The sequence below is a fragment of the Gallinula chloropus genome (assembly GCF_964237585.1).
Source record: "Gallinula chloropus genome assembly, chromosome: 2".
In the NCBI taxonomy this organism is placed as follows: Eukaryota; Metazoa; Chordata; class Aves; order Gruiformes; family Rallidae; genus Gallinula; species Gallinula chloropus.
This window is the reverse complement of record NC_140086.1, coordinates 145034235-145048582: the sequence shown is the minus strand read 5'-3', so window position 1 is coordinate 145048582 and position 14348 is coordinate 145034235. Positions and strand designations below refer to the sequence as shown.

General features: G+C 39.1%; 1 protein-coding gene across 2 annotated transcripts in view; it reads left to right on the top strand.

The window, feature by feature from the left end:
• ARHGAP21 (Rho GTPase activating protein 21) overlaps positions 1-14348 on the top strand; it is a gene marked incomplete at its 5' end in the record, with an annotated part of 113090 nt that overhangs the window by 68473 nt on the left and 30269 nt on the right. For both annotated transcript variants that reach the window (XM_084279697.1, XM_084279698.1), the window contains 2 exons: positions 526-604; positions 7712-7766. In XM_084279697.1, the coding sequence (XP_084135823.1) occupies positions 526-604; positions 7712-7766 (134 nt within the window). The remainder of the gene's footprint in view (positions 1-525; positions 605-7711; positions 7767-14348) is intronic.

The following is a 14348-nucleotide window of genomic DNA, read 5'->3' as shown; positions in this document are numbered from 1 at the left end:
CCAAATATTCATTGTTTATTTCTCTGAAGGAAGAAGTACAGAAATGCAGTATTTTCTGCTATTAAAGTTGATGTCTACAGCTATACCTGGCATGGTTCTGAATTACAGTTTGGTTTTGTTCTGAGGTTAAGTGTTGGAAGGAAACGTCTCCTCCTAAGTGGCTTAAGAATTGGGCAGAGTTGTCAGAATGTGCTACCATACATCAAAAGCTTTATTTTGGAGATGGGATACTTAACTGAGCCTCTGGTACAGCTTACACCTGCTTGTGGTTTTCTATGAATTTCTAGGAGATGCATTTGGAAGCTCAGAATAAGTTACCACCTCTGAAAATGTACTGAGAAAGAGCGGAGCCTTGGCGTCCTGCCTGCGGTTACATGTGCTCGCATTCTTCTTGCTTCATTTTAAAAGATGACTAACCTTGAATTTCACATATTATTGATTATTGTGAGCTACAGATGTACAAAATAAATAAGATCCAAAGAAGTCTAAACAAAATAATTTCAATTATAAATTTTCTCTTTACAGGTGACAGAATTATAAAAGTCAATGGAGAAAGTGTTATTGGGAAGACATATTCTCAAGTCATTGCTTTAATACAGAACAGGTAAGATACTAGTACTTAATTGTGTGCCACACTTACTTTTGATTAAGCAGGAAATGACCACTGATGGTGGTTCTGAAGAAGTCCTCATACTTTTAATACACAGTTTAACTATTTCTGGTTTTGTGTATTTATTGAATGCTCAGAGAGGTTTGAGAATGGGTGTGCTGAATTGTACCACAGTCCTATGTCCTTACGTGTCCCTTGTTAGCGAATCAGAGTGCTATAGAGGAAGGTGGTCTGAACTTAGAATAGGCAGATCAGGTGTAAGTACACAACAGGCATATATATCAATTTAAACAGAAAATCCAAAGAATCTACTTTGCATATGAGATCTGAGAACTAAATATCAGCATATCTGGTAAAGGAGGTGTGTTAGGTGTAGTGCAGACCTTCAAAACATCTGCAGTATGCCTTTTTTCCTCTGGTTTGCAGCAATTTATGACCCTTGCACAGACTTGAGAAAAAGGTAATGTTTGCTGCTCTGGCAATTCACAAGGACTTGTTAAATCATGTCCATAAATGAGACATGAAAACTTGTATCCAGATTCATCTGCCTCCATTTTTATGATTTTCTTGTTGTCAATTTCTGTTCTGTAGTAAGGTGACATTGGAAATTTGTTATGTGGGGAGGAAAAAAAAGATGTATTATCAGCACAGAAAAATATTTTCTAAGTACAGCTCACATGTCTCATTCTATTTTTGGTGACTGTGCATTAAGGCTTTCAGTTAGAAGTAGGAAAAATGGGGTTGGACCAGATGATCTTTCGAGGTCTCTTTCCAACTGCTAACATTCTGTGATCTTCCTATTTCGGTGGAATCTTCATTTACAACTTCAAAATACATTTTGAAAATGTACATTTTCATATACATTCAAAATACATTTGAAGTTTTGTTTGTTTGTTTTTTTAAAACAACAAAATGCTGTGTTCAAAGGTATGACAGGCAGTGTAGACTGAAATGCATTTTGTCATTAGTACTTTCTCTACAACAGCTGGAAAGGAATTACTTTTTTTAATAATCTTTACTGGAGATAACACCAGCAGTGGATTGCTTTTTCATTTTGTACTTGTACAGACAGTAATACTGTACAATGGAGAATATCCAAGATACAGGACGTTATGTTCTCAATAGGTACATCAGTCAAATCTCTTATCTTGATCCAAAAGAGAGACCAGGGACATGTTCAGTGGTCTACGTGGTCAGATACTCTTAACTCTAAGTCTGCTTCTGAATAAAGTTTTCTTTTCAGCCCTGTGAGTGTAGGTAACAAGCTGTCCCAGCGGAATGCAGCCCCTGTCTGCTGTGAATAAACCAGGGACACCTCAACAGGGCTTCATCAATGAATATTTAGTGCACCCAGGAATAGCATAGCACACTGCTGCATCTGTCCCCCTCATTTCCATGAATGTACATGTGATGAAGGGATGCTATTGTTGGTTAGGAGAGGAGAACAATTTATTGTATTGAGACAGATGTGTACATCACAGAAGATGGTAACGCAAGGCCATGTGTATCCTCAAGTGTTCTACAGAGAAAATATAACCATCAGGAAGTCTTCAGATGAACCTCTTAAGATAAACAAGTCACTATTAAATCTGATCCATAAAGAGAGTTTGGACTCCAGATCAGGTATATCTTCCTTGTAGCTTTCAGGCAATGCTTTTGATACGACTGAAGAATCAACTCTATCTCATTCTTTCTTTTCAAAAATATTGTTTTCAAGCATTCAGAGCATTTTGTTGTGCATATAAAATATCTTATTTCTTGTGCTGCCACTTCAGAGCAAGTAAAATTACATTATGGTGTATGCTGTTTGCTTTAGTGTGCCATTCTTGTATCAGCGTAGCCACCCTGGGTCATACTGGTCTGGTTATGTCAGCATTACTGAGTATTGTCAGAGAGGATGGATTCTTAGAAGACTGAAAGCACTGGAAGTATAGATTTGGTCAGATAATACTAGCCCACTTTCCTGAAATCCCTAGGTTAAGAACTTGCATCGCTTTATTTAATAGTTCTTGATATATTGGTCCAGCACAAGTTTGCTTTTGAATGTACTTCAACTCTTCATATGAAAAACACACAGTGAAACAGTTCTTGCTCTGTTTTGTGTCTTAGGTGTACTGGATACAAGATCAGCATAGTTTTTTTTAGTAGGTTTTGTACACGCAGCTTGCTGGAAGGCCAGTTGAAAGGGTAACTTCTCAGTTGAAATCACCTTTTTTGATTGAATAAAGACAGTTTTTGTTTATATTATCAGTATGATTTTCTAGACGTTTTAATCAGCCTTTCAAATGTACTGCTGACCTGTAAATTCTTACTCTTTTGTAATTTTTCTGATCTTCAGAACAGTGTATAAGGATACAGCAGACTTTATCCTCTTAGGTGTACAGAAAAAGTCTGTGTTCCATCCGTCCCCTCTGTGATGTTCACTGTGTGTCGTCCTTCCTCTCTTCCCCTTCAGCTGTTTTGTAGTGAAACTCAGTTTGGATTTAAATATTTTGGAATCAGATTACTTCTGCATTTCCATTTCCATAGCTGCTCATTATTTCTCTGGAAATTTGTTCAGATGTAGCTGTTTGTCCTCATTTTTGATGTCTGCAGCATTCCATACTTAACCGCTTTAAATGAAACGATCCACTTAAAGTCCAGTGGGATGTACAGATGAGAGAGAATTGAGCCAAGTTTTGTATTGTTCTTGGAAGAGTTGCAAGCCATATCTAGAACGTTATCTATTTTGCTTTGGATGAAGATGATAAAGCTAAAGTTACACTGATTATTTCCTCTGGAAGCTGAAGGGCACACCTCAAGAGTTGCTAAAAATAACTGTCCTGTAACAGTCCTATGATCACTTTTAAGTCTAGGTTTCCTGCTCTTTACCAGTAGTTGTTAGTTTGGTCCATTAAGAATTTATTCTTATCTGTTTATGCAATCAGCCCAGAGATGTGTTGATACTAATGTAAGCTTCATGAATTAATAAAAATTTCTAAATAAAACAAGAAACAGGTTCTGATTCTGAACTTTTTTAGCTTGAGAGAATTTGAATTAAGTCTGTCCTGCCTGTTTCTGTTTGCAAATTCTTCATGAAGTGTTGGCATTACTCAAAGTACAGAGTTTAGCTACTGAATTTGTTTCGTTAATATGAAATGATGCATCACAAGATGGGCTTTGTGATGGTGTGCATCATAATGCATTTGAATTTGACTCTCAAAGTGTGTAACAAAAGTAATTTGCATGATAGAGATCTCTGAGAACTCACAATAGGTCTGACACTTTGTGGTGGTTCTTATTAACAGTCTCTAGTTTGTAATTTGCATGCACATTACTTAGTACAATACATCAGAAGTATTATTCCTTAATAGTTGTGGCTTCTGATATGAGAATTGAAGAACATTCTGAGAGAACTGAAACTACAGAGTGGGAAGATTCAAATGGTGTCTGGAAGGTTCTGCTGGCAAACTGGAATAGAATAGTTAACATTGTTCAATGATGGAGCCCTTTCCTCTTTTGAATGGCTACTAAAAAAGGTGTTGAACTGCGTAAATGGATTTAGTAACTTTCTTCAAAAAAAGTCACAAAATACTTGTAATTCAGCACAGAATTCTTTTAGACAGAATCACAGGTTGGAAGGGACCTTAAATATCGTCTAGGGAGGTGGATTGAGAGCTGGTTGAAGGGAAGAAGCCAGTGAGTTTTATCAATGGGACAGAGTCTGGCTGGAGGCCTGTATCTAGAGGAGTCCCTCAGATGTTGGTGCTGGGGCCTGTGCTATTCAATATGTTCACTGGTGACCTGGATGAGGGAATAGAGTGTATGGTCAGCAAGTTGCTGACAACAGAAAACTAGGAGGGTTGGCTGACACACCAGAGAGCTGTGCTGCCATTCAGCAAGACTTAGTCTGGAGAGCAGGGTGGGGAGAGGTTTAATGAGATTTAGTAAGGGCAAGTGTAGGGTCTCGCATCTAGAGGAAAAACATCCCCAGGTACCAGTATAGGTTGGAGACTGTCCTGTTGAGGATCAGTGTAGGGTGAGAGGGACCCTGGGGGTCCTGATGGACAGCAGGATGACTACGAGCCAGCTATGTGCCCTCATGGCTAAGAAGGCCAGTGGCATCCTGGGGTGTATTAGAAGGGGTGTGGTTAGTATGTCAGGAAAGGTCCTTCTGCCCCTCTGCCCTGGCGAGACCACACCTGGAATATTGTGTCTAGTTCTGGGCTCCTCAGTTCAAGAAGGACATAGAACTTGAAAGAGTCCAGCACAGGGCCACCAGGATGATTAAGGGAGTAGAACACCTTCCTTAGGAGGAGAGGCCGAGGGAGCTGGGCCAGTTTAGCTTGGAGGAGACCTTATTAATGTTTATAAATATGCAAAGGGTGAGACTCAGGAGGGTGGAGCCAGGCTCTGCTCAGTGATGGCCAGCAATAGGACAAGAGGCAGTGGGTACAAGCCAGAGCACAGGAAGTTCCATGTGAATGTAAGGAGGAACTTCTTCACTGTAAGGGTGATGGACACTGGAACAGGCCACCCAGAGAAGTTGTGGAGTCATCTCCTCTGGAGACATTCAAAACCCACCTGGATCCATTCCTGTGTGATTTAGTCTAAGTGATCCTCCTCTGGCAGGAGCTTTGGACTAGATCTTTCAAGGCCCCTTCGAACTCCTAATGTTCTGTGACTCCAACCCCACCTGCCATGGACAAGGACAATCCTCCACTAAACCAGGTTGCCCAAACATAGGAAACTTTCCTTTATAAGTACTACAAGAGGAACAATGCTTGACGTTCAAAGTACAGGCTGGGAGATGATGTGCTAGAGGGCTGTCCTGCAGAGAAAGACTTCGGGGTGCTTGTGGATGTGCCGACAATGTGCACTTGCAGCCCAGAAGGCCAACTGTATCCTGGGCCACATCAAAAGGAGCATGGCCAGCAGGTCAAGGGAGGGGATTCTGCCCCTTTACTCAGCTCTCACAAGACCCCACCTCAAGTACTGTGTCCAGTTCTGGAGTCCCAAACATAAGTACATGGAACTGTTCGAATGGGGCCAGAGAAGGGCCACGAAGATGATTGGAGGGCTGGAGCATCTCTCCTATGAAGACAGGCTGAGAGAGTTGGGCTTGTTCAGCCTGGAGAAGAGAAGGCTCTGGGGAGGTCTTACAGCAGCCTTCCAGTACCTGAAGGGGGCCTACAAGAAAGCTGGAGAGGTACTTCCTAGAAGGGCATGTAGTGATAGGACAAAGGGGAATGGTTTTAAATTGGAAGCGGGTAGATTTAGGTTGGATATTAAGAAAAAATTCTTCACTACGAGGGTGGTGAGACACTGGCACAAGTTGCCCAGGGGGGTGGTGGCTGTCCCCCTCCCCAGCAGTGTTCAAGGCCAGGTTAAATGGGCCCTTGAGCAGCCTGCTCTAGAGAGGTGTCCCTGCCTATGGCGGAGGGGCTGGAATTTGATGATCTTTACAGTCCCTTCCAGCCCAAACCATTCTGTGATTCTGTGATTGCTTCTGCAAATAGACATCGATGATTATCAAACCCGAAGTTGCCTAACATGATTCAAGCATACATGCTACATGCACACAGAAATGAAATCTGAACACTTACTGGAAATGCCTCAAGCTATGGTATCTCTTTCATTATTCTCTTTTTGCTTTCTAACTGTGAAATAGTTTGATATCCATACAAAGGAGGTTAGGCCAAAGTCAGCTTCTGATGGCATAACTTCTAAAGAAACATTTTATAGAGTTCTGTTGTTCATGCATTCAGTCAAAATGGGAAATGCAATGTAAGTGCACATAAACCAGTCAATACTTCTCTGTTTCTTAGAATTCAGTAGTCTGAAAAATCTTTGAGATACTTCTGCAGGCTTGCTTTTTCCTAGCTGTGTGTAGACTCGAAAAACTTAAATCTGTCACTGAAGAGTTTTGGTTTTAAAACCGAAGTAATTTATGCTGCTTGGAGATCACTTTTTTCGAGAATGAATAATGGTGGAAGAAGATTGTGAAACCAAATACTCTTACTCTGCTATTTTGGAATGCAGCCTTATGTCTGCGGTCACCAACAAATGGAAAAGGAACCACAAAATAAAAACACTTCTTATATAAGGTAGCATAATAAATCACACGTTGCATGTTTGAGAAGATGACTTTCTTTTCTGCAGGAATAAGAAACTATGGTTCTTCTCAGTGCTGTTCTGCATACCCTGGACTTGGTGGCCTGCTTATGCTGGTTTTGTCTTTTCTCAGTAAATGGTTGTACTGTCCAGTATGGATAAGTCAGTTCTATCCTTTTCCTCTTGGTCAGTTTGTTTAAATATCCTTTCTTCTTGTAACATGTTAACATGAGATTTCTAAATAACAGAGATAGTCTCTTTGTTTTCTTTTTTGTGAGACTAGTTTAAAAAGTCTGGATAACAACCAATACACTGTGTGTTTGATGTCCTGGGTTTGCCTATATTTAAATTAAACTGGATTGAGCTATCTGGATTCCTGGATTCATGCTGCTGCTGGTTTGGGTTTCAGCAATTCAGACTGACAAACTCAGTGCTTATAAATAGCAAGCGTTTTTCATCCATATTTCAGATGTCATCTGACTGATTACATAAGTTTAAGTTGATTCTGCTAGGAGGTGATTGGAGCAGAAAGGTGTAAGTCAGTGCTTGCCTTGCTATTGCCCCACTTTTCATATGATGTAATGGTTATGACATGTACGTAGACTTCAGTTTTAAATGGAAAAGAGACAAGTTTTAACTTGTGTACACAGATTTGCCACCTTTTTATTGTCTGAAAAGATAAAGAACTATTGTACCTTAGGAGTCCAGTAGGAAAAAAATAAACAAAACCCCCAAAACCAAAAAATCACACACAAAACGAAACTGGCAAAGAGCGTGTTGGCTTACTGCACCGGTTTTGCTGAGAACACAGATGTACTCCAGCCAGATTTCTGTTCTTCTGCTATTTGCTGGGACTCTAATGGAAATCAGCAATTATTTCTGTGGCGTAATTTCACAGAATAGTGGAGTTCAGTTTTGGTGTATGGAAGTTAATGGATCATCTTTGTAATAAGAATTGAAAATCTTTTCCAAAAGTTCATGTGTGGTGTTTTTTCCCATTTCTTTCAGTGACAGCATATTGGAGCTTAGTGTTATGCCAAAAGACGAGGACATCCTTCAGTTGGTATGTTTTATGAAGCTTATATTCAGACTGTATGTTGATTAAAGCAAAATGTTGTGGTGTTGCTTTGAACTGTGTTACCAGCAAATAACTAAAGAGTTACTTAGCATTTATCTTTCTGTGACACCTTAGATATTTTCTTTGCCATGAATTTTAGGTATCTTCCAACTTGCTTAAAATTTCAGGGGAATCCAAATAGAGGTGACACTACCATTTTCACTTGACATTTCTAGGTTCTTGTTAAAAAAAAAAAAAAGCCTTGGAATAGTGTTGGCATTTTTGGTCAGTTTCCTGGTGTTTGAATTTATGAATTGGATTGTTTTTTTTACTGGGTTATCTCATTCAAAAGAAGTTGGGAATCATTACTGAAGTTAAATTAAAGATCTAGTGTTTGGCATTTAAAATCAGCTTTTGTTAACTCATTGTCAGTGAATTTCTGGGGAAAGTCAGGTGATGAATGTGATGAAGGTTATTGTAAACATTCTAAAATGTAATTTCTGTAAGTATTTTGTTACACTAGTGCCTATATGCTCTCAATGTGAGCTGAGGCCCTGCATATAATAGTGAGATAATGCATCTCTCATTTAGCGTCTCCAAGTCCAAAAGAGCTGTGAATAAAATACGTGTAAGTGCACATTGTGAAGAATTAGAGAAACCCCTAATGTATTGATAATCCTATAGTTTATTTTTAACTGGGAGTAGAGGAAATGATATGACAACAAGGAGGTTAGATTTTTCTGATTAGTATCTGGAAAACTAAATCCAAAACACAGCACTATGCCAGCTACTAGAAAGTAAATTAATACCATTTTAGCTGTAACCTCAATATAGAGTTGTTATAATTTACACATGGGGTAAATTTTTGAGAGGTTGTTACATAGATAGAGGTAACATTCTGCAAAAAAATATTTGCTTGGGCGGCTGCTCAGAGCTGATTGCTCCTTCTGGAATTGCTTAGTGATTAACATCTCATCAGGATAATGAGGAATAAAGAAAGACCGTGCCTTTGGGCTAGAGAAGGATATTAGTAAAAAGAAAATAAGGTCATTCTGCTGGTGGAGATGTTGGAGTGAAGGGAGGAGGAAAAAATATCTGCCCAGGCGAGCTCTAGAAAAGAGAGAGATGTGTGTGAATAATTTCCAGGTGTCATTAAAGCAAAAAAAGTTTCTTTTGAGTTGTAAGGTGTGGTAGAGTTGTGGGTTTTGTATTCCAGGCTCTTCTTTTGAAGATGGAAAGAGGATTATGTGTAAGAGTGGAGTAATTTTGCAAAAAAACGTGCCTTGCGTTGCTTCTGTAGCTTGTATGAGTGTTTGATGTTGTGTGGGGCTGGGGTGTGTTTAAGATACAACATGGAGGACTTTATGCTCTTGTTTGTGAGGATGTATTTTGGTAGAAGCAGGCTTGCCCTGAGGACTGTCAGTTCCACATAGCATCTGCCAGAGGAAAGCTTGGAAGAGGCAGATGTTTTCTGTAGTCTGCAGTGCTGAGCGCTGTGTGTACTTGGGCCTATTAGAGGAGACTTTGATAGGAGGAGCTTGCTCTGTCACCCTCTGTGTTTTGGTGTATGTATTTTCAGGTGTCAGTGGTACCATGTTGCAACATGTGAAGATACAGATGATAGAAATTGCATTGTACAACAGGAATCATCGTTTGTGGCCTGTAGGTTTCTTTAATTAAAGAGAAAAACGAAATCTTGTCACTTCTACAATAAGTTAGTTGGCTTTTGCGAGTGTGTGCCACTCTAACTTCAGTCAGATCAAAAAAACCTCTATGTAATTCCTCTGATGGTGATTATTAAACTTTAGCCTTTAGATGCTAGGATTTACTGCTCTCATGACAAGACTTGGTGAAAAACTTTGCTCTATTCAAGGCTGAATGCTCCTGTGTAAACTGTTTTCAGAGTAACGGCATAGAATGGTATTCCTTTCACTGCCCAGGAAAAAGAAACTTGTTTTCAGCTGAGGAACTGCATAGGGTTTTTTTTTGTTTGATTTCCTTCATGAGCAATGCTTTAATAGCTTTTGTGGAAATCTTATATCTAAATGAAATACAAACCTCAGAGCAAATTCTTATTCCTGAGTGGAAATTTCACAGTCTCTGCAGTGGTAGTGTCAGTGTGGATGCAAAGTGGACAGTAAATGGCATGGCACAGTGTCCTTATTACTAGAAGAAAAACTTACACTTCTGTCACTGAAGCTGCATTATTTAGGTTAAGATGAAGAAATTAGTTGTTTTCATTGACATGGGTCAATTTTCACTGTAGATATGTTCAGATGGCATCATTTGCTGTAAACTGTTGATGTAATGGTCTGCTGTAAAAACAGAAAACCTCAGATCATGGCTGGATATTGTAGTAGGAGCTTATGAGAGGTTTGTCTAGTGTAGTGAGGATGAACTAATTTCCTTCTGTTCAGGAATGATGCTGGTTGGGGTAAGTTTTATAACACTTGGCAGTCTACTCCATGTGGTAATGACTGACTGCTAGGTTAACTACATAAAGAGCACAGTTGCTCGTTTCTATCCTTGGTTGGCTATTTATAAATAAATTCATCAATAGTAACAACAATACAGTCAAAACCACATTACCACCTTCTGTGGCATGTGCACACTCCTTCCTTAGGGAATTACATGTGAAAATGTGCCATTAATGACATCAGTCAGTTGTGTTCATTCACTGATGTGATCGTGGAAATGTCACTGGGGATGGGGAAAAGGATGGTTAAATATATATATCCATGACAAGAACTTGAACTCTTGACAACTGTGCATCTGCTGGGGTTCATGTTCCTCCTCAGATTTGAGATGAGTTTGCTTACAATAATCTTTTTATAATTTTGAAACATTTATAGGTACATAATGCTTTTGAGACCATGAGGAGGAAGATGATTATTACATCAGATTTGAGATGCTGAGTATATCTATATACAATTTCTGTCGCATTCTCAGCCTTTTTTGATAGAAATGTGGCATCTTTTAGGTTTTAGTACCACTGACTTAAAAATGTCTGCCCATTCATATTAGGTTGACTATGAATAGCTCCTTTTCTCAAGTGTATTTAATGGAATTGTTGCTATTTTGTAGCCTTTAGTATTGAATTTGTTATTTAAAGTTGTTGAAAAGCTTTTGTGCTACACAGAAAATACTGAATGTAAAGGTGCTCGCTAGGGAGAGAAAATTGAAATTGTGAGGCCCACTTACAGGTCAGCCCAATTAGGACTCTTCTCAGTGGACTTTGTAGTGTCTGATGTGTGTGTTGGGGTGTCCTCAGTATGCAGGATTTTTGGACCTTTTTTGAGGTATGTTCAGGTTGGAATTTGAATGTTTGCTAATAACTTCCTTGTGTATGTAAAGGCGAATGTAGCTTACGGATGACTGAATTTTTAAAATATCAGGCACTTGAAAATACTGTTTGTTTGCAAACTGCATCTTTAATATGATCTATGTTGGAGCTGTTCATTTGGAAGGCTATTTGTAATGAAGTGTCTTAATGTTTACAGGGATTATTATATATGTCAACATAGAGAGATAATTTCTAAATATATTCATCTACTTGTGTATAAACACACAGTATAGGTAATTTATCCTAATTTTTCATTTTCTGGCACTTCCATATACTATCCACACAAAAGGTCATTTTTCCTAACTTTTAACCTACCACCAATGACTTCCTCCTAGGAATCGCCCCAAAAGATAACAGGTTACTTCTCATCCTGGGTGTTGCCATCATTAAATTTTAGCAGCATGCAAGTCTGAAACCTGCCTTGCTGTTGTGGAAAGAGCTCTGTAGGTTCATTTACAAGATTGTTTTTTTTTAATTGACCATTCTGTGAATAATGGTAACAGTAGAAGTAAAGGGGGGCAGTTTACTTCTGTTTTCTATATGTTTAGTTCCCTCATGCATATTTTTTAATTTACTACTTAACCTTTCCTTAAAATTGCAGACCATTAAAACTGCATATTGGTAACTGCAAGTTGACCACATTTGAATGGAAATTTTTCACTTACAATAGAGGAACAACAAAAAAAATCCTATATGGGAATGACCAAAAAAGTGAGAGAAGCTCAAGTGAAGCATAGGTGGGTTTTTTTTCTTCCTTCTAGTCAGGTGGTAAGGGATTTTTCAGGGTATTGGGAGATCTAGGCAGAAGAGACTTTGCTGCTTTGTCATTTCGGATAGTTAAAATTTGGAATGTGGCAGCTCTCAAGGCCCTGTAGTGCCCAAAATTGCCAGTGATGCACCTGTGTTAAACAGGATAATGAAAAGAAAGTCACACAAAGAAATTCCTTCTAGAGTTGTACATACCCCAGTAACCTCATGGTGCCCCTGACCACAGGTCTCCCACAGTCAGTGGTAACAGTACTCCCTTTTTTTTCCCCCTGAGAGTCTGCAGTGGCATCAGAGCTAATGCAGCAACCCGGCCATTTTATTGGCAAACTGAAATGTTTTAATTTCCTTTTTATTGTCCAGAGTGTTGGAGGTTTTGTTTACTTTCTGATTTTGTACTGACGCAGTTACTAATGTGCACAGAGATTAATATTAAAGCTCTGGCAGCAAGTACAATGGAAGGAGGGGTGTGGTGTAAAGCCATAGTGACCTAGAAGAGGAGACTTGAACTTCTGTATCTAACGCTGCATATGCTAGAAAATACAACCTGCATACGTACTCATCACCTTGGTTTAGACTAGCATTTACAAGAAAGTGGCTTACATAGGTTGTATCTTTTATACACTAAATTTTCACTCCCTTTTGGAAGACAGAGTGTGTGTTTTGGGGGAGTGCTTTTTTTTTTTTCCTCCTCAAATAGAGTCATCGGACCGTAGTGTTTGCTGGGTGTCTGGGAGTAAAATGAAACCACTTGAGCTGCAATGCTAACATTCTTGCCAGAGCAGCCTGTAACTGGAAAACATTGCCTTTTAAGACAGCTGAAAACCTTTTCTCATGTGCAGCTCCTGTATTCATGCTAAATGTGAAAGTAAGTTAGGGCAGGGAAGAGAAGAATTTAGTAGTAAAGGAACATATTCTGTAGCCAGACTGGTTGGAGAAGGAAGGAAGAAAGAATGCCTCAAGCTCAGTCTTGCGAGGTGCTGGGCACATTAGCTTCTGATTCATCAAAATGTTTATCTACGATTTTGAACTAGTTCAGTTGAAATCAGTGGTGGTGTTCATTCTGTAGTGAAGGGTAGTGAAGCATGCTTATCTTCAGTGAAGCGCATATGCTTACGTGCTTCTATGGCTTTGGACTACTGGGTGTAGGACCTGGTTGGCTCAAGCCCTTGAAAGGACAGAGCTTTACCAGAATTTGTAGAGAGGAATCCTTGTATGTTGGCTGCCATTATTCTACCATGAAGTGGGAAGAAATGCGAGGAAAACCCTTCAGCTGAATTTGAGAGCTAAGAAAATCCTATATTTGCTTAAACTTTTGTGTATTATACAGCATGAAAGTGTTACCTTACCAGTTAAACCCTTCATGTGCTAACAGTTATAGAGACTCACAGTAAGAAATTAATTCTTTGCTACAGGAGTTTGCAAACTTGGTGCAAACAAAACAGCATAGCAAGGTGGGGAAGAAATTGTACCCAGTAACTGGAAACACGCTGAGTTCTTGCTGTAAACACACCAGTTTTCTTTTAGTAATTGTTGTAGAGCTGTTATCCATCAAAGCTGTTAATGTCACTCTGGATTGTTGTATTTGTGTGGTAAGCTTTCCATAACTGCTGCTGTTTTGAGGAGGTGGGAAAGCTCATGAAACATCAAGACTGTTGGGTTTTTTTGATCATGTTGAAACTTCTGGATAACTGCTTGGTACCCAGCTCCTGTACTAGTTTGAATGGGTTGGCTGGTGTCTGAATTGGGAACATCACTGAAGTGGATATTAAAAAATAGCGCTTTTTAAGTTGTCAGGCTTGCTTTTGTTTGTTTTTAAAGCTTTTTAAAAACTTAAGACATACCAAAATGGCTTTTTTTATAATGATATCCTCTGTTGCAATCACTTAGACACTAAGACAGTACTTCCACATACTATATCGTTTGAGGAGCTAAAGGGAAAAGAGGAATATTCAAAATGTTTTTTATATAGTTGCAAAGTATGTTAAGTGTCAAAATAGTGTACGAGTGCTAGTAAATACACTTGTGTACTTCATGTTGTTTAGTCTCTAAACCTGTTACAAAAATTTAGCCATCACCACCTGGTTAAAGCAATTGAAATATTTTACAGTAAAAAGGCTGATTAAACATCGTTCAGTGTGATGTTATTCAGATCAGATCTAGATTTCTTTGTAAATGGTGCCATCGCTCTGTAGGTGCTTAATCAGAATTATGAACCAAAGATATTTAATGTTCTTTGTGACAGCCCTCATCTGTCTCTCTTTTTTGGGAAGAAAATTCAGCTTCCTTTCAGTGATGTCCTGAGAAGTGAGGTTGAAAGGAGAATCACACTTTCCATCATCCAAACCTTTTTTCCTGGTGCCTCGGTCTTACTCAGAACTGGCAGTCACTCTGTCCAGATACACCTGCAATCATGGAAATGAGGGAAGGGGGAAGAAAGCCTAGCTGATCTTACTTTGGATGCTGTGAGAATGGTGATT